This window comes from Cebus imitator, unplaced genomic scaffold (assembly GCF_001604975.1).
Source record: "Cebus imitator isolate Cc_AM_T3 unplaced genomic scaffold, Cebus_imitator-1.0 Scaffold159, whole genome shotgun sequence".
Lineage (NCBI taxonomy): Eukaryota > Metazoa > Chordata > Mammalia > Primates > Cebidae > Cebus > Cebus imitator.
This window is the reverse complement of record NW_016107474.1, coordinates 4117186-4137014: the sequence shown is the minus strand read 5'-3', so window position 1 is coordinate 4137014 and position 19829 is coordinate 4117186. Positions and strand designations below refer to the sequence as shown.

The following is a 19829-nucleotide window of genomic DNA, read 5'->3' as shown; positions in this document are numbered from 1 at the left end:
AAAATGCTCTCTCCAGTTTTGCCAGTGAAAAAACTGAGATGCTAAAGGAGGAAGTGACTTTGCCCCTGCCTGGTCCCACAGCCAGCTCTGGCAGAGCTAAGCCCAGTAAAGGTGACCTGCCCAAGCATACAACAGCCTGGTTCTAGCTTCTGGAAAAGCATTCTCAGCTTTAGGAGGAAGCCCAAACCCCTGGCTTCATTTCTCTTCCACCTTTAATGGCTCCTCTCTGCAATCCCACCACACTGCTCAGGAAAACAGCTGGGACACACCTGGCTGCTGACCCCAGGGCCTGAAATAGGGTAATCAGGGTAATTCCTCATCCGCTGCTGTGCAGTCTGGGGAGATCAGTTTTCCAGAAACAGATTTTAAGGCCCCCAACAGCATCTGCGCCAAGTGGACAGCAGGTGGCGCTGCCTCCTTGCAGAAAAACAGCCGAGCGCAAAAATCGCTGGGGCGGGTCACAAGCTGCGCTGGAGGAAGGACCCTGGTGCTCGGCTGCCTCTGCCCTTCTTGCTGGCAGGGCCACATGTCCCAGGCGGGGCCCGCTCAGCCTTTGGAAAAGGATTCTGTGACTGTGGCAAAAGGACACGGCTGTGCTCAGGAGGCCTGAGGGACTTGTCAGGGCCCCAGACCTAAGCCGGGGTAAAGCTAAGACTTGGGCCCCAGACTCTCTGCCCCCAGAGCTGTGCCTGCCTGTCTCATTACTTCTTTCTCAACCAGCCAGATGGGCAAAGCTGGCGCCCATCCTCGCAGCCCACTGCAGCCCCTCAGCTCTGGCAGCAGCTGCCCCCTGCACTCAGGGGAAGTGTCCTCTGGGCATTTTTGTCCCCGCTAGCTCTCAGCCAGTGGCCCCCGCATACCTCACCTCAGACACCCACATAGAGAAAGAAATGGATGGAGACACAGCACAGCAAATAAGAAAGGCAGAGAACAGCAGTCTGTCAGAATCACCAGGAAAGGGCCAGTGCAGAGATCACCATGAAGACTTACATTTTAGCAGAACGCTGGTGGGGAGGATGAAATGTCAGATGTGAGCAACGTTTAAAAGGCAGTAAAATCCAGGTGTAGGCATGGTGGCCAATTTAGCGTGAACATATGGGCCCCTCTGGCACCCGCAGCAGACATCAGTAGTGATCCCTGTGCCCCGCTCTTGCTGGCTGAGCCGCAGTGACTTCCACAACGTGTTAAGGCCCATTACCTGCTGACATGGACAGATGCAAAGCTTTCTGCCTTTTACCAAAGGAGCAAAGATGAAGGCTCCCTCCCATCCTCTCTTCCCGTCCTCCTGGGGTGGCCTGGCAGTATCCTCCCCCACAGGCCTTCAGGAAGCACCTGGCTTGCAGCTGACTCAGTTTCCAGAATTTTCATTCTCACAGCCCCTCCCCCCAGCTAAAATAACCACCTGAGGCTTGCCAAGCCCACTTCCCTCCATCCTGCTCCCTGTATAGATGTGTAAAGTATATGATGTGTGTATGTATAAAATATATTATTCAAGATATTAACTGCATACACATTTCACATAATCCTTGCAGTCACTTTTCAGAGGCCTACTTCGCAGCCAAGGTAACTGAACTGCGGAGAGGAGTCCGTGTGCCCACCGTGCCCTCGTGTGCAGAGAGAGAAGCGCAGACTGCCACGGCAGCTGACCACATTGAGCCAGCAATGCCCCCATGCCCGCCTTCGCTGGGGATTGTCCCCTGCTTGCCACCTGAGGTAGGAATAGGCAGACAAACCCAGGGGTGTTTTCTAGAAAAGCAGGGCCCTGTGGAGGGGTGGGCGGCTTCCACCGGATCACACGGTGCACAGGGCAGAGGCGCCGCGCTGGGGCCCAGGGCTGCTCGGTCAGAGGCCCCCGGGAGTCCCTGTCTTTTCAACTCAATATCCCTGATGAGACCGATGTTTAGGCCCCAACAGCATCTGCGCGAAGTGGACAGCAGGTGGCGCTGCCTCCTTGCAGAAAAACAGCCGAGCAAAAAAAAACGGATCCACACTTGTGGCCAGCCCACCATGCAACAGCCCCACACAGGCCTTGTCCTGTTGCTGGAAATAGCCCCGTATTTGATTGCATATGTAGATGGAGAAATTGAGGCATAGAGTATTGGCAGCTTGTTTCCTGGTGCATTTCAGAGATGCAGGTTCAGGGGATCTGGGAGCCCCTCTTCTGTCCCCCTCTCCCTGCCACCCACTGCCGCAGCAAGTCCCCTTGACTCTGCCAATCTCAGTGGTCATCCTGTGTTTTTACTGGAGACCATCTGGACACTTTTTCCCATAAGCAGAGATGTATGTCCATAAATTGCAAAGGTCGGAATGGAGCTGATGTGTGACCGCGTGGTGTGGGCATTTGGCACTCCAGATGGTTTAGCAACAATGAGCCCAGGCCCTTGAGTGCTGAATTGTGAGCAAATTAAACATCCCCACCCACGTTGGAGGGCAAATTAGCTCACTTAAGCCTTAGAAGAGTCCCAGGAAGCATGTACTACTGTTTCCATTTTCCAGATGGAAAGGTGTGTCTCAGAGAGGCTCTGTGACTCCCTAGGGTCTCACAGCAGAGTCGGCCTTGGCACCAAGCCCCTCCCTGCTGGGTGGGGGAAGGCTGTGCTCCTTACAAACGCCAAGCGTTCATCTCCTCACCACAAGCAGGGCCTCAGGGGTAACTCGAAGCCACCACAGCTTGTCAGAACAGAGAGCTCATTTAGTGGTTGAAGAGTGCCGTGTGGAGCCAGGCACACCAGGGTTTGCACCGTGTCCTGGCTGTGTGGCCTCGAAGTGCTTGCCCTCTCTGTGCCTAGTTTCTTCACTGTAAGCTCTTCACAGATCATTCACTGATTTAACCCTCACAGCAATGCTGTGGGGGCCTGCTCTGACCATTATCCCCAGTGTACAGATGGGGAAGCCGCGGCGAGCAGAAGAGAGACACCTGTGCTAGCGCACAAAGTTAAGAAGCGGTGGAGTTGGGACTCTAACCCAGGCCCTCCGACTCCAGTGGTCTGATCCACTAACTATATCCTTTATCTGCTCCTCCTGGAACCACGGGGTCTCTAAGTGTGCAGGGAGACCTGCGGCCAACAAGAATGGGGTTGGGAGTCAGTTTTACTTCTTTGTATCACTTTTCTAAAGTTTTATTATTTTTTTAAATTTGGAATAAGCCACATCATTTGTGTAGTTAGAAAAAGACTACAGTAACTGACCCCCTGACCAAAAAAAAAAAAAAAAAGTCAGTTACCCATTAACAGAGGTCAAAGGGTCTGAAACAGGGTAATCAGGTTTATTCTTCGCATCCGCGGCTGCCCAGCCTGGGGAGATCAATTTTCCTGATGAGACTAATTTTTAGGCCCCCAACAGCATCTGCGCGGAGTGGACGGCAGGTGGCGCTGCCTCCTTGCAGAAAAACAGCCGAGCGCAAAAATCCCTGGGGCGGGTCACAAGCTGCGCTGCAGGAAGGACCCTGGTGCCCTGGGCTTCCTCTTTTGTTTCCCAAGGGGGTCTTTGACCCTGAGCTCTCTCTCTGGGGTGGGCATCGCGGTGAGGGCCCCTGGTAAGTGAGCTGGTACAGCTGTCCTCCTGTCCCCGTAGACCATGTTTGCTGTGGCCTCACCCATCCTCCCCTGCCTGCCTCCCCTTGCCCTGCCCACTTTGCCGAGGGTGCAGCTCATTTAAGGTGATAAGCTTGCATAAAGGCTGCTTCACTTATGTAAGCCTCTCACATCAATGCTTTGGGAGGCTTCTGTACCTGGACAGAGACGGCGGAGACTGCAGTGAGGCAAGTATTCACTTATTTAAGCTTCATTGCTGTAATGCTTAAAAATAAGTGAAGAATTTTTGCTCACCCAAGCTGGTGACCCTGCGGAGGATCATGGCAGAAAGCCAGGACCGGCCAGTGCTTCCTGCCTCACGGAAACGTCATGCACTGATTGATCTACGACATGTTTGCGGGGAAGTATCCAAAACAGAAATGTTTCTGTCCTCTTCCAGGGACGTTTGCAGACTCAGCACACTTCCCCTGTCCCAAACCCAGACCTGCTGAGGAACATGGAGTCGGGGTCACAGGGGGGTCCCTGCTTGCTTCCGGTGTGCTGGCGCCGGTTCCCATAAGATGACTGCAGTGGCTGGTCACAGCACTACAGCACTTTGAAGACCCCTGTGTGTGGCACTGCTCTTCCCTAAGCTGCCAGGCCACGGGCATAGAACATTGTCCAAAATAAGCCAGAGAGGACGCCTGCACCTGCCCCAGCGACCCTGCCTGCTCTTCCTCTTGGCTGTCTCCAGCAAGTGTCCTGCGCTGTAGGGTGAGAGAAGGACCACCACAGGGACCCTGCAGACGCTGCATCTGGCCAGCTTTCTGAGTCTGCGCAGGACATTTGTGGTCGTCCTGGCCTTGGTGTCCTTGTCTCTTCATGGTGTCCACATGACTTCAGGTGTCCTGACGCTGGTAGCAGCCAGATGGTCCCATAGGACATGACCTTGTGTATTCAGCTGCTGGGCATCGTATGGCTTGGGCATCTGCTCCTAAAAGGACCACACACTTTCCCACCTCAATGCCAGCCACTATGCAACCACCACGTGCTCCCTGCCAGGGGACTGGGGCAACGGGGGACTGGCTGGTCTGTCTGTAATGACAGGTGTATGTCACCATGTCCATCACAAATCTATAGCTCCACGAGAGTTCCCCTCTGTCTGTCGTTTCATGCTGACGATGTTTAAGAGTTTAATTGAGCAATGAACACTTTGGAATCGGACAGCCTTCTAGCCAGAGTTGGCTCAGAGACGCCTCACTCCCGTGATGTTTCATGCTTGCAGGCACTCTGCCCCTGTCCACCCCCAAAGCACATGAAGGTATAGAATTGTCAAAGGCCTAGGTTTTGTCTCGGCCCCACAACAAGTCAGCGTCCCTTCCTGGATGGATGTGACTCCCTCCCTTGCTGTCCCACCCTGCCGGCCACATGGCCCAGAACATGCCTCAGGGCTCAGACACCGGCAAAGGGCCTTTCTACTTAAGCAGAGTCCAGAATGCTGAGGTATTGGTGCCCAGAAGTTTGCATACGCAGAGTGTGGAGGTGGCCACGGTGCTGTGTGGCCAGCCTTTCTCACCTTGAGCACCCATTTTCATCTGAAGTTTTTCTCTGCTGGTCTAAGGGGACCCCATGAAGCAAAGGAAGCTTCCACGGCAGGCCATGGTGGAACCCATGAATCACAGTTGGAGCTCTGAGAGGGTAAGTTGTGGCTGGCTGCTGGGCCAGCTCCCTGCCCTGCCTGCAGGCGTCCTCCTAGCTCAGCTGGAAGGCAAGAGGGGGTGTGAGAGCATGTGTTTGGAGCCCCCGAGCTCCCGTGGTCCTGCCCATTGCTGCCCCTCCTCTGGAGGCTGGAAGCCAGCAGAGGCTAAATCATGTACCCCGCGTCAACTTTCCTTTTTCCACAAGGCCTTTTGGATGGAGGCAAAGGGGTATCCAGGAGCTATGTAGTGTAATGGTGAGGGAAACAGGCTTTAGGGTCAGAAAGTACTGGTCTGAGTCCAAATTCCACGTCCTACCAACCGTGTCTGGAGCAGACACTGACCCTCCCTGAGCTCAGTGTCTGCCTCCGAAAGTAATAAGCCCTGCCCTTGTTACTCTGCAGTGTCTGTAGAGTAACAAGGACAAAGCTTGGCCAGGAGCGAGCGAGGGTGGTCTGGGGTAGACTGAGATGCCTGCGTGGGAAGAACGCCTGCTCCGGTCCGGCGTGCATGTGGTATGCCTGCAAATGTGGCCATGATGCCTGTTTGCCTGGCCTCCAAGTTCTCCCAACCAGCTGCTGCAAAGACACGGGGGCCTGATCCGGCAGGCGGGCAAGAGGGGGCAGCAGAGGCCACTCATAGCAGCCTTGGCCACTGTGAGAGAAGAGACCCAAACTAGTGCTCACCAGTACCGCCTGGCTACCTGAGAACCCCGTGGACCCCTGGGTCTCCCTCCAGAGATTCTAACCAGGAGCTGTCAGGGACCCCTCAAATCTGCAATTTAAACAGACACCCCAAATATGTCTGATGAGGGTGATATCTGGGCTGAACTCTGATAGTTACCATCAGAGGTGAAGCCACTGGGCTCAGGGGGCCCCTGACCTCCCTCTACCCCACGGGGCCATCCACAGGACTCTCAGCAGGGCTAGGAGGGTCAGTGAGGTTGGGGGATATTCTGGTGGCTGGTTTATGTTGGCGCCTCAAGCCCTAACCCACTGTGAAAATTCTCTCAGCATTGTGAGCCATCTTGCTTCTCCCTGGGAAGAGAGGGAAAGTCCGTGAAGATGGGAATTTAGCTGTCTCCACACTGGGATCAGAAGTCCCTGAGCAGAGGACTTTGTAAAATATGGATTTTTGCACCTCTTATGGTTTCCACACCCCTCACAAGCAGACACACACACCACCACCGCTCCACACTGACCCCAAGAGATGTGCAGGAGAGAAAAGCCGGGTCTGACTAGCCACTCCTTTCTGGGTACCAAGGAACCAGGCCACCCCTTGACTCCTTAGAAGCATCTGCCTTATTAACCCTGGCGCCCATAGGTCCACCAGGGCTGTACTATAAAGATCAGGAAACCGAGGCTCAGAGGTGACTTGGCTTACCCAGGCTGGGGTGGCCGCAGAGCAGGAGCCCTAGCTCCTCTTGCCACTGCTTTGAGCAAAAGCCGCCTGCTGGTGGGTGGCTGGGAGGCCTGAAGCCACGCCGTTGTGGCTAGTAACCCCCTCCGGCCCCAAAGAGAAAAGAGAATAGAAAGTGCACACCTCGGTGGCCCAGGCGCCACCGCATCAGAAGCTCACACCCCAGGCGCCTTCCTGCCAGGCGACTGACGCTGCTCGCCTGTCCTGGCCCTGGGGGTGAACTCTAGGAGGCTAAATCCCGTTTGCCTGGGGCTGAGGAGTTCGGAGGCCGCGCCCAGGCGCTTCTACTCCCTGGGGCTGCAACGGGAAAGCTGCTGAGGCTCGGGTGCGTCCAGGGCGTCGGCCCTTCGCGGGAACCAAGGCGTCCGCAAACGTGTAATCCACCCGCAGAAGCCTGCGGCGAGCGGCTCCTACCTCTGTTCCGGGGCTTTATTACAGCGGGGATTTCACGTCAACAGGCATCTTGGCTTCCCTGTTTCAGCGCAAAACTCTTAAAATATATGAAGAAATTGTGAATTAATTCTATGTTATTCCAGGACAAAAACCCCTAAGATCATACCGAGCTATTATGAATTTATTCTACATAGGGCGCCTCTGTGCTAGTGGATCCTTAGGGGTCCTTTACGCACGCACGGAGCATAATTTCGCACCAAACTCAGGAACCCTTTGCTTTTTAAGCTTGTGACTTGCACATAGTGGGCACGCTTTTGTGGCATCGCTCAGCGGTGGGAGCTTCACCCACGACCCCTGTGCGAGCCCAGCACTCAGTGGACCGGGAGGGAGATAACCCAGCCGAGCGCAGTCTCGGCGCTGCAGCCGCGACGGTGCGAAACCTCGGACTCGGGTGCAGAGGCAGTTTCGCCTAAGTTATCTGGCCCTTCCGGGCTTGCCTGGAGCCAGGATCTCCTTGCGGGAAGGCTGGACTTTCCCTCTCATTCCCAGGCCTCAAGTCAGGCCGGAAGACCGAGGCCGATCACGGTCCCCGGGCAGTCTGGGCCAGTTTTCCTGCACAAGCCTTCTAGATCTCCACAAGCCTCCCGCTCCGCTAGACCTGGACACGGGTGCGCTGGGAGATCCCCCTTAAGCGAAGGCAAGGAGACCAACAGGAAACCGGGCTTTGCCGTCCCCCAGGACCCTAGTCCAGCGGCACCAAAGCCACACACAACCAGGCGCATGGGGGACTCTGGCGCGCCAGGGCGCCAAGTGAGTGCGTGCAGGGACTGGAGACTCCGCAGAAGACAACCTGGGAGCGGGCAGTTGGGCTTCTCCAAATCAGCCCCACTTCCCCGGAGCCTCTGTCCTAACTGGGCCGCAGCCTCTGTGGGAGAGAGGAAGGGTCCCTAGCTCCTCTATCCTGCGAGGCAGACCGGACGGTGGAGCAGCGTTCCCGCGCTAGGAGGCCGAGGGAATCTTCTCTGCACTGGGTTTCCCGGCTCTAGTGAGAGGCGGAGGGTGCAGAGAAGGAGCGCGGGGCCAGGCGTGTGCGCCCAGCAGAGCCTAGTCTGACACTTCGGCCTGCCAGAGACCCCAAGGGATGGAGTCGCCGACCTTTTCCTGTTCCCTTTATCTCGATTTTATAGACAGCTGTTAGTTAGGGACATCAATTGCCCACGCTAGTTTATTGATAATTTTGATGTAACAGAGCACCGGAGAAATTACCCCCACGTCCAAAACGTCAAGTGTGAGAAGAACCAGGTTCAGAGACTCACGACCCCACAACGCAAGACACTGCGGGGGGTCTGGAAGGGCCGCACCAACAATGCGACTTACTGTGTTTTTTCACCTCCTCGGAATTGGAATAGAAAGAGGGTGGTCAGTGGAAGGCACAAGCGTTAAATATTTTTCCCCCGGAGGGGAGGAACTGTGACTTAGGAGATAAATGTTACAGGGTTGGAAACATGCCTGTCACTTTGCCCACCAAAGGCCCTTTTGCCTGATTCAGATTTTACTCAATTTTCTATTGGGGAAAACCAAGAACAAGGCGCCAAAAAACCAAACCAAAACAAGACAAAACCAACAGTTACAAAAATACCCTTAAAGTTGATTGAAGATTTATAACAGCTACAATAAGAGAATGAGAAAGTCTGAAACCCAAAGTAAAACTCTCATTGGTCTTGTAGTGGCAAAAAATATATATATTATGTACATGGACACATATACATATATGTCCATATACCCATACACAGATCTGTAGAGTATACGCGCACATATATGGTTTACTTGGCGTTCCCTAGGGGAAGGAGGACTACAGAGTTCTTTAAACGTTTGATTATTTCTTTAAAACAAGCAATGACATTTAGAGGGGCAGAGGGCTCTTCTTAAAAAACAGAAGCCAAGAAAAATAGTTCCTCTGGTCCAGATTTTACTTCAATGTGGAATGAAGAGTGAAAAGAGGGGGATTCGCCAAAAAAGAAAAAAGTATTCAGAATCACCCCGATTGTAAATTTTTAAAAGCCTAGAGATCCAAAGCCTGTTTTGTTTTTTTCTTTATTTGGGAGTCTGGAAGATATTTTGCAATCCCAATCCCAATAAAATACTCATGCGATTTTATTTCTAGTTGACACAATTTTAAAGGCCATGTACAAATGTTATACATTTTTATTTTTGTTTTTTTTTTTTAGGAAAAAATACACAAAAGGCAAAACATCCTCAAATGGTCCTTTTATACAGTGCAGAAGGAAATTAAAAATTTCAAATACGTGTCACAAATGCTGCACTCTAGCAGCGGAAATGCTAAAAAAAAAAAAAGGGTAGTCCTTCATATTATATATATATTTATATAAAACATATGGAAATTTGTTTTTACACAGATCTGTCTTTGTTTCAAATTTACAATGGATATCTAAAAAAAATTCTACACGGCAAATATTGCCAACAAAGTTACACCATTAATACTGATAAACGGAGGAGCCTATGCGGTGTTTCGATTATTAGGGAAAGAAAGTAGAATAAATAAACAGGAGCCTTGCTATAATTTTAAAAAGTGCCTTAACCTTTCTGCGTGCCCGCAATCCTGAATCCGCGCGGTCACCGGCCGTCCCAGTCCCTGCATCGCGCTGTGTTCGGCTCGTTCTTGGACCAGAAAGTTTACCGTAGAGGTTGAGAGAGAGAAAAATACCCACTGAAAAAGTGGAAATAAAATTCAAGACAAAACATAACAGAAGAGGCTGAAGCGAAGGAAGAAGAGGGAAATGGACGGGGTCAGAGGCAGAGGCCCGGCGGCCGCTCGCTTCGCGGCTCCTTCAATTTTCTGTTTAAAGACAAAGACGGACAGTGGCTTCCAAAATGCAACTTGTTCGCACAAAGATCCACCTGTGGTCCACGGAGGAGACTATGGAGGTGGGGAGGGAGATCCGGAGGGAGATCCGTCCCCTCTTGCTCCCCGAAAAAGACGGCTCTAAAGGGAGACTTGCACAGTCCAAGACATTCTTTCCAAAAAAAAAAAAAAAATTAAAAAAAGATAAATACTCAACCAAAAAATAAAAGTATTTGATAATGATTGGTCTCACATGTTTGCCTTTCTTCTAAAAATCTCCCCCGACTTCTGCCCTTGGCCAGGAAGGAGGGGGACCTCAGCAGAATTTCTGTGTGGATGAGGAAGGCTTTCCCCGGCACAGCACCGTCTCAGCCGGGTTCAGCAGGATCAAAAACGTTTATTATCGATGGCTGCAGTCCGATCAGACCCACCACTACCATTTCTTAACATTTTTGAGGGAGTGGGGAAGGAGATGCCAACCACAGCGCTGTGTCTTTGCGTTGGGGATTCCTTGCCAAAAATTCCGGCTGGGGAGGGGTCGAACCCTTTTCTTCTGCTGATGGTTATACCTCGAGAATAAAGCAGTTTCTTGTGCCGGTCCAGGGTCCCTGTGACCCGCCTGCCTGCACCAGGAGGGCTTGCAGCAGCAGCCTCACATCACACAAGGCTTGATGTCTTGGTAGGTGACCTGCTGGTGGTAGTAGGAGCCCCCGCCGGCAGAGTGCATGGAAGAGGACGCCATGGCGTTGAAAGAGAAGACAAACTCCTTTCGGTCACACATGCTGGGCGACTGGGAGTGATATCTTGGGATGCCTGCAAGGTGAGGTGACAGGAGGGGTTGAGGGAGCAGAAAAGCCAGAGTTCAGGTGGAAGAGCACAGCCATCTCCCCACCGTGTTCCCGGAGTCTCGGCATTCCCACCGTGCACCCCAGAAAAAAAACCCAGAACACTTGCCATGGCCTCCCTCCCGGCAGTGCCTGCCTGTTGTGTGCCTATCCAGCCTTGGACACGGTGCATGGGCCTAGGGCTTCTAGAAGCCACAAGGGAAGTGGTGAGGGAGGCCAAGCTCTGCCTGAAGACTCCAGGAAGGGCCCCTGACTCCCATGGCGGCCACCATCAAGGCAGCCACCTCCCGACCTCAGGCTTGGATGTCTGTGTGGAAGGAGAGGCCAGCGCCAGGCCAGCAGCAGGGGTGAGAAGAGGTTTCTCCATAGGACAGGGCCAGGAGCGGCAGAGTCCCCCGTGGAGAGGCCGCTTAAGTCCTCCAGGCCTGGCTCCTGCCTCCCGCGGCTGCTGACAGCTGACCCTGGACAGGCCCTGGTGAAATCACTCCAGCTCTCTCTAGAGCTGGGCCTGCAAGCTGTTGGGAGGGCTGAGGCAGAATCAGGGGGCGAGGCTGCTGCACCTCCCTTGGCAGATGCTTCTGCTTGTTGGGCCTGTTGGGGTATCAGGGGTGCTGGAGGTGTGGGTATCTGAAAACTTGGATTCTAAGAAACAAGAAATCCCCATGGCCCGGCTTGCAGCTCTGATCCTCCTGGGCCTGGCCATGGCACTGCCCTGCCCCCGACACCACAAAATGCCAGTAGACTCAGCTGTGGCTCTGCCAGGCCTAGTCCCCCGACAGTCTTGGGCTGAGCCTCTGAGTGCTGGCCGGACGGCTTCGGCTTCGGCTTCGGCTTCGGGCCTAACTCTTCCGCTCTGCCCAACCCCAAGCAGAGGCAGCTCTCCAGGCAGCCTGAGAGCCACCACCAGGGAGGGAGGGTCATCTGGCCAGGGCTAGGAGCCCTGGGTCCACACCAGCACCTTTCCAAGGTGTGAGGGGACTTAAGGGATGCAAAAGGACTTAGGGCACTGGGTCTGGGACTTCTTGCTAAGGAAGGGCCTACCTGGTCAGGCTCGGGGCAGCCCGCAGCTGGAGTTGGAACAGAAAGAGAAACAGATTGTCCCAAACTAGGGTCAAGAGCGCTAGTGACTCTTCAAAGGGGGAAAGGTGGGGCCAAGAGGCATCCTGGGGAGCTGGTGCCTCCCCTCAGCCTTGGGATAGAGGGGATCGATCCCGGCTGGGTCTCGCTGCCACTCAGATTCGTCTTCCCAGGGACCAGGGCGCCCTCTGCTTCCCCACTCACCTTGCAGCTCGGCTGGGGCGTTGTGGCTGTTCTGGTGCAGATATGGCTGCTCCAGGGAGTGCGTGGAGAGGCTGCCGGACAAGGGGTTGGCCGCGGGGTTACAGGGGGACAGGGGCTGCTGCTTGATGTAGGAGGCGCCGCTGTTGAGCGCCGCAGAGGCGGAGGGCGGCCAGGCCGCTGCAGAGCCGGAGTATACGGCGTGCGGCTCCATGACCCCGCCGGCGCCTGTGGGCAGCAGCGGGGAGGCAGGCACCGAACTGTCGTGGTGTGGGTACTCGCCGGCCGCCGTGCCGCCGCAGCTGCCCATGTACGAGTGGCCGCCGTTGGAGGGCAGGTGGGGCACCGAGTGGCTGGGCAGGGCCATGCCGTCCACATTGCCGGGCAAGTGGCCGTTCATCATGCCCAGGCCGCCCTCCAGTGCCAGGCTGTTCGGAGGGCACGAGAGGCCGCCGGCCGAGCCCTGGAAGCCGTAGGTATCCGGGAGGTGGTTGAAGCCGAGCCCGTTCATCATGCTGTACATGGGCTTGAGCGCCTGGCATTTCCTTCGGAAGCCGCGAGGCCGCCGGCGAAAGGAGCCCTCCTCGAACATGAACTCGCTGGCCGGGTCGATGGTCCAGTAGTGGCCCTTGCCGGGCCGCCCGAGGCCCTTGGGCAGCTTGATGAAGCACTCGTTGAGCGAGAGGTTGTGGCGCACGGAGTTCTTCCAGCCCTGGTAGGAGCCGCGGAAGAAGGGGAAGCGGCTCTGCAGGAACTGGTAGATCTCGCTGAGCGTCAGGCGCTTGGTCGGCGAGCTCTGGATGGCCATGACGATGAGCGCGATGTAGGAGTAGGGCGGCTTCTCAGGGCGCCGGATGCCGGCATTAGTCTTCTTGGCCTTGGACGGGCCAGACGACGCGGGGTCCATGGCCGCGCCGCCTCCCCCGCCGCCACCGCCGCCGCCGTGCGGTGGCTGCTGCTTCTCGGGCGCGGAAGACATCGGGTGGCTGCTGCCGCCGCCGCCGCTGCCGCCGCTGCTCTGCGCCGCGGACGGGCCGGGAGGAGGAGGAGGAGGAGGAGGAAGAGGGCGAGGGGGGGGAGGAGGGCGAGGGGGAGGGGGCTGCGCGCGCGGGGCTGGCTGCACCTCTGCCGTCATCGGCGGCCACTTCTCCCGAGCGAGCCGCGGCGCGCCCGCCCCCGCGCTCCCGCCCGCCCTCCCGGAGGAGCTGCTGGATCCGCCGGCGGTTGGCTCAGAGCCCCTCTCTCTTCAACTCCCGCCTCCCCCACCTCTCTCCTCCCTCTTTCTCTCTCGCCCTCCCACTAGGAAAGGAGCTGAGGCCGAGGGCAGCCCGGGCGGAGGCCGTGAGGAAGCTACCCCCGCCGGTATTTTTTGGGGGGAGGCACTGCCTCCAGGGCTTACGGTCGTGCGCCCCCGCCGGGAGCAGCCCTTGGTCCCCAACGGCCGCAGCGCTCGGCTCCGAGATTCCGGCCGAGGCCGCCTTCCCTGCAACTCCGCTGGGCAGCGTCTAGCCGGCCGGCGCAAGACCCTCCCGGAGTTCCCTCCCTCTCTGCCCACTTGGGCCCCCGCGTTGGTGGGCGCTTAAAGAGTCCCCACTCTCGCCGCCCCGCGGCGGCCAGCGGAATCCGCCCCGCCTCCACCAACCTGGCGAGCAAGTGTTAAGGCGCCCTCCTCCCGCGGTTCGGCCCCGGAGCGCGCTGGCCCCCGCCTTCCCTGCCCGGGCGGCGCGGAGGGAAACGCGCCCTGGGCCGGGGCCTTCCCCGACGCGCACAGCCCGGTGGCTAATTGCAGGCGCGGCAGCCGCCAGGTCGTGACCATCGCTAGCACAGCCGGCTCGACTCCGGATCCCCGCGGCCGGCCGGCGTAAGTTGCCGCGAGGGACCGCCTACCCAGTCTCCCCGCCCCGGGAAGGACTGCGCCGCGCCCGGGATTTTTCGGACTCGCCAAGCGGCGCGCGAGCGGGCGGGCAGCCGCCGGGGCAGAGCATAGGCGGAAAACGAAAGCGCTGGACGAGTCGCGGCCGCTCTGTCTCGGGCGCGGCGGGCCTGATAGGGGCGAGTGAGAACCCGCTGGCCCAGCGGCGACACAAACCCCACAGGCTCCGGAACAAGCGGCGCGCTCAGTCACTCACCCGTACGCGCACACACTCGTGCTCTTGTGTACACATTAGCACACACATACATGTCTTGATGCACATGCAAACCCGGTAAATTACGCAAACAGATGTGCAAACACACACATGCGTGTGTGCACACTCAGCTGCAAAGGGCGCGCAGGCGTGCGCATCCACTAATGCGCTCGCTGACACAGAATAGGCCTACAGGAGCTTAGGTTCGCAGTCATTCCCACTCACTCATACACATGCCACACTCGGATCTGAATTCACTGATAGTTTGTTGGCTTCCCCCACCCCCAACACACACTGAAAACCCGCCTATTTGGCCCTGCGGGCCCCATTTTCAAAGCGCAGGTTCCGATTTCCCGAGAGATGGCAAAGGCCCTGGCAGGAAGTTTACAGGGTTTAACGTAAACAAGTTGTGGGGGATTCTTTAATAATAATAATAGAAAATTCCGCGTGCGCTGGGAGGGAGCGGGGGAGTTGGCCTAATGCCCCTGTGGGCTCGGCCTGCCGCCGCCGCGGGGGCCTCTGACATTGCGCACCAGGCCAGGTTCTTGAGAGCAGACAGCGCGGGCGGGGAGCACGGGCCAGGGCGGCCCTAGCGCGCCTGGCTGCCAGCCCTCAGGGTGTTCCCATGGAGGCCTGCCCTTGCTACCCCTAAGCGCTGCGGTGCGGGCTGGGGGCGGTGGAGCCAGGAAAGGTGGTGCGGAGAGCCGAGCGCAGGACCGCGCCGGAGTCACTTCTCAACGCGGTGCGCACAGACCCAGGTGAGTGCTGCTCTCGCAACGACAGCTGAGCGCGGGGCCCGGCCTCTCCCTCCAGGATCCCGGGTTGGGAAGAGTGGGGCGAGGGGTGTTTTCGAGGGTCAGCGCGAGGAGCCTAGAGGCCCAGCCCCGGCGCGAGCTGCGGCAAGAGGCGTGTGCCGGGCTCGCAGCACTGTCCGCAGCGCGTTCAAAGCCCACCCGCCTCTCGGGTTTCTCCGGACTCCCTGTCCCCAGCGAACTATCCCCCACCCCACCTTCCTTGCTCGGACGCCTTCATTTTTCGGCAGGAGACGCGTTGTCGCCTTCAGGGCGCCTGGCACGTCCGTCCGTGCGAGGAGCTGGGGGGCTCGCCAGCGCAGCCTGCCCGACTGTGGCTTTCTCGTCCCCGACAGCCGCGCTCGCGGGAGAAGAGAGTCGCCTTTCCGGCGCTGCCCTTCCGCGGGCCTCTCTGGGTTTCCGCGCGCAGACAGCCTGGCACGCCCAGGGAAAGAGTGAGTGTGGGACGTGACTCGTGGCGTGTGATTGTGCATTAATGCAGGTAAATGCTCACTGGCAGACCCACTTCTACCTCACACAACCAGCTCAGCCACTGCGCAGACACGTTCGCACCGCCCACAGCCTCGAACACCCTTCCCAGCTACCCTCACACAGCTCGGGTGCCCCAACCCTCCGACCAACACACAGGCCTGCTCACCGGGGAGGGCACACCTTGGTTTAAGTGCATACCTCATGCACGCCTACATGTTTTGCACTGCGCGTTCGCCCACGCATAGCCAGGCGAGTGCACACACAATCATATGTACTACCGCCCCACACGTGCGCATGCGTCCACGCACACAGGTCCACGCACACGCGCATTCTCACATTCCCTTTTCTCCACATTTTTTTTTTTTTTTTTTTTTTAGCAAATGGCAGTTGCAGATGGGGAGACCCTGGCCTCTGGAGGAAAGTTCTGTTCCCAGGAAGGGGTGGCTACTGCCGACCACCAGAGCATATCTGGCCTTTAGTAGAGAAGTGAGCAGGGAAGGCTGCCCAGCTCTTAAGCCAGCAAGGGGTGCAGGGCGCACCCTGTGGCTGGGTTCTCTGAAAGTGGAAATAATATCTCCCTTCCGCTCGCCCCTCCCCCACTCATGTTGTGTGATCAGAGTGAGGGGGTCTCCAGAGCTTGAAGTTGGGGAGCCCTTTCCCAGCAGCCTTCTTCACTCTTAGGCCCTCTTCGGTTGGGAAAGGGAGGCAGCAGGTCCCATCTTTGGCTAACCCGGAGATCCATTTTTCCACCCTCCTTTCTGCCCTTTCACCGGCTCTGACAGCAAACCAAACCTCACAGGACAGCAAGTCCTGAAGCCCAGGGAAAGAGCAGGCCCAGTAGCCCAGGAAGTCTTGGTAATGCCAAAAGTGGAGGCTGTCCCCAACTGCTGCTGTCTACTGGGGGTGTATGTAGAAGCTGGGGCATGAGAGAGGAGATGAATGAGCTTCCAGCTCTGTAATTTGGAGGGAACCCCCTGAATTCTGGGGAAAATCACAGCTGTAGCAAGAAGGGCTTTCCTTCATACCCAGAGAAGGCATTCTCAGCTCTTAAAATGTCCCTGAGAGGTCTCCCTTAATCCCTTAATCCTACATTTTTAGGGTGGGGAAATGGAGGCCCAGCATGGACGTGGCTTGCATCAGCCAGCGCTGAGAGGTGAACATCTCTCCATCTCTCCTCTCTACTCCGAAGGACAAAATACCCTGGCGTTTCACTCTCCCAGGTGCCTCCGTATGGGCTGGGAGTAGAGAGAGCGGGGCTTAAGAATGCCTCTGCCGTTACCACACCACACAGCCCAGGCTTCCCAGGGCAGAGGGCCAGAGAGGCCCATTGGAGAACCGATGGTGATAAAATAGCAACGACAACTACAAATACTGTGATCATAACAGGATCATCTCCTGCAGCCCAGGCACCGGGCTCTGCTCCTCACTTGATGAACTGCCCTTGTCTGCTCCTAACCTTTCTCTTGGCTGTCAATCCTTTGAGAACTAGTCCCACCTGACCTCACCCCCAGAAGGTATATATCTGTGACATTCGTAGAATGATTTTGAAGTTTTCACCAAATGCCTGGAGCCCATCTGTGAACCTGTGATGCACTAACCATGAACACAGGACCCTGATTAAATGTCCTAAAGAGACCAGTTTAATATTCACCGATGCCCCTACCAAGTGATTATAATTTCCCTCCTCATTCACAGATGGAGCTGGGTGAGGGCACTCCAGGTCCTAGGTCACCCTGTAGAGCCAGTATTCAAACCTGGCCTGATGGCAGAACCAGGGCGTTAGGTGTCCTGACCATCGGGCGAAGCCCCGCTGCGCTCAGGGCAGAGGGGCCCCTCTACCGGGAACCACAAAGTCAGGGGTATTTGAACTGTCCCCACGACACAGGGATGACGCGAATCTCCCTGTGCCTTCGTTTCTTTATCTGAAAAATGGAACTAATGATGGTTCCTATTTCTTAGGGTGGTAGAGAGGGTGGACAAGCCCAGGCAGGGACAGTTTAGGTTGTTAAAACAGAAGCAAACACCCCAGGGGCTCCGCTCCAGGGACGGAGGAGAAAATGCAGAAGGGACAGAGATCGCGGGCAGCCTTTTGCTCTTGGATTAAAATCCACGAAGATCAGCCCCCTCCCACCCCAAACCAAATCTGCGCCCCAGCTCCGGCTCCAGGAATCCCGAAATTGGCGGAGTGGGGTGGGGGTGGGGGTGTAAAAACAGGCGCGTCTGCGAGGTCTCCCACTCCCCAGGCCTAAGGTATTTTTACTGGCTAATTGCTTAAGTGAAGCCGCCGGGGCCGAGAGCGCGCCGTAACCCGAGCGGGGAACCAGATCCTGCTCCCAACGAGCCTGGGCCGGCCACGCGGGCGGGGCTGGGGGCCCGCCGAGACCACCCACCGCGAGGGCAGCCGCCCCGCCGGCCGCCGCCACTCCTGCTCGGCAATAACGCTGGGCCCGCGCCCCCTGGCCCCTGCTTCCTCCAACTCCCTTTCAAACGACGCCTCCAGGTAGGGCGGCCAGCCGGGACCCGCCGCGGGCGCTAAGCGGGAGGGAAGCGGCCCGTCCTGGGGGCTTTGGAAGGAAGGGAAGGAGGATCCAGCAAGGGTAAAGGAAACTTCAAGCCCGGCGGAGGGGCACGGGAGGGATATTTGTGGGTGAAAATGCAGCCCTGGGGGCTAGGGGACGGTGGGGAAACATCAGGTCCAGCAGATGGATTATAAGATGATCTGTGTCCAGGTACCTGAGCGACCTCTTGCACACTCTAGATGTGCACACGTCATGCTGCTGGCCGGTCCTGTGGGTAGAAGAGTGTGAGGTGGGCATCCAGTGTGAGCGGCTGGGTACACAGAACAGCGAGAAGTGTGCACATACATCAGTCTCTGGGCAGGACATTCCGGGAGGATGTCAGTACCATGTGGTGGTTTCATGTGTAATGAACATTTTAAGATGTGAGCAATATAACTTGGTATGGAATCCAAATATCTGAGTACAAAATGAGGCACTTTCCCCAGAATATGAGGAAATGTGTGCACAGCATAATAGTATTATGTACACAGACTCCTGCAGATGTGTGCAGGATAGCATGCTACACACACGTTACATGTTACTCTGGGGGGTGTGGACCACATAACTCACTCCAGACACGGAGTATGGAAGGTTCTGTGAGCATAGAACCTAGGGTATACGTCGACTGCGCGTGTCCTGCAGTGGGTTGTATGCACGGTGCATTTAAAAATGTATGCAGTGCAGTGCCTGAGGGAACGGCACTCCACGGGAGACCCGTGGATGCCAAATGAATTCTGGCTGCAGCAAATTGCAAGGACAGGGTCCACGTGGTGACCAGCACTGTCCCCACCCAAGCACCAGGCCATGTTTGTACAGGGGTGCATGGCTCCGTGAAGGGAAGACTGTTCCGAGGTTACCATGCCGCCTGCCACGTGACTGTCGTAGTAAGAATGCAGTAATGCAGTAACTGCACAGCGAATGTTTAATGTTTTCGGACGCCTGCCTGTGTGCCCTGGCTAGGCGCCTCAAGGTCATCTCAGCTCACAAAATCCCACCACAATGCTGTAAGGAAGATTCTCTTTTTGATCTCAGGTTCCAGGGAAGCAAAATGACACTCCTACTCTATTTTTGTAGCCATCAAGTGACATTTACCTGCTTTGTGGCTCTGGGAGGGGAGTGCCGGCGGCGGCTGGTGTGGTGTGGAGATGCTGGGAAGGGGTGTGTTGGGTTCCCAGTGGGCCTGTAGGAGGCTGTGTGCTCAGGACATGGAGCCTCCTATCTGCAGTGGGCAGAGGGAAGACACAGGGGCCCGAGAGATGTGCAGAACTGGCAGCAGAAGAGGCCCGGAATCCTGGGGTCCCCCATGCCTGCAAGCTCCTGGCTTGAGCCACACATTTTGGCATACTGTCTTCACTTGTACCTGCTTCTGCCTGATCAAACCCAAACCAAGGTAGTCACTCAGTAGCAAGTAGCAAGCCAGGCTCGGGGCTCCTCCCCAGACTCTTCATGGGGGTACCCCAAGGTGAGGAGGAGAGAAAGGCAGCACCCTCTGGCCTGCCCAGCCCTGCCACACCCTCTTAGCACAGATGGGGCTGGGAACCCAACTGTGGGGACCATCAGGGTCAAGTTTGGGAGCAGCTGTGATGAGGGTGATCCCTGGCCCCAACCTCTGGCAATGAATCTCCTCTCAGCTGTACGGTACAGAGAGGTTCATAGTTTGGTTAAGAAAAAAAAAAAAACAATAAAAAATAAAAAGAAAAAAGTGCTTGTGCTGCGGCTGGAGCTTGCCCCCTTCTACCGGCCCTTTTACCCAAAAGCACACATTTTCCATGACGTTCTTCAATGAAATATTTGACAACAGTGCAGCTCAGGAATCTCCAGCCCTCTTCCCGGTGGGGTTTTCAGGAGATTTCTT

General features: G+C 56.5%; 1 protein-coding gene and 1 long non-coding RNA gene across 5 annotated transcripts in view; one reads left to right on the top strand and one right to left on the bottom strand.

Annotated features, from left to right (window-relative positions):
• Positions 1–9208: 9208 nt before the first annotated feature.
• On the bottom strand, positions 9209–13046 carry FOXF1 (forkhead box F1). The gene is made up of 2 exons (XM_017543666.2): positions 12011–13046; positions 9209–10697 (listed from the first exon to the last, which is right to left on the bottom strand). Exons 1-2 carry the CDS (start codon positions 12984–12986, stop codon positions 10537–10539), a joined length of 1137 nt encoding a protein of 378 aa, XP_017399155.2. The 5' UTR covers positions 12987–13046; the 3' UTR covers positions 9209–10536.
• A 1808-nt stretch (positions 13047–14854) lies between these two features.
• The window catches only part of LOC108314670, a 38342-nt gene continuing 33367 nt past the window's right edge, over positions 14855–19829 (top strand). For all 4 annotated transcript variants that reach the window (XR_005202652.1, XR_005202653.1, XR_005202654.1 and 1 more), the window contains exon 1: positions 14855–14891. This is a non-coding gene — a long non-coding RNA (uncharacterized LOC108314670). The remainder of the gene's footprint in view (positions 14892–19829) is intronic.

Coding starts and splice junctions, on each gene's coding strand:
- FOXF1 (XM_017543666.2), bottom strand. CDS start 12,986: ATGTCTTCCGCGCCCGAGAAGCAGCAGCCACCGCACGGCGGCGGCGGT. Junction 10,698..12,010: donor CGCCCCAGCCGAGCTGCAAG/GTGAGTGGGGAA, acceptor CTCACCTTGCAG/GCATCCCAAGATATCACTCC.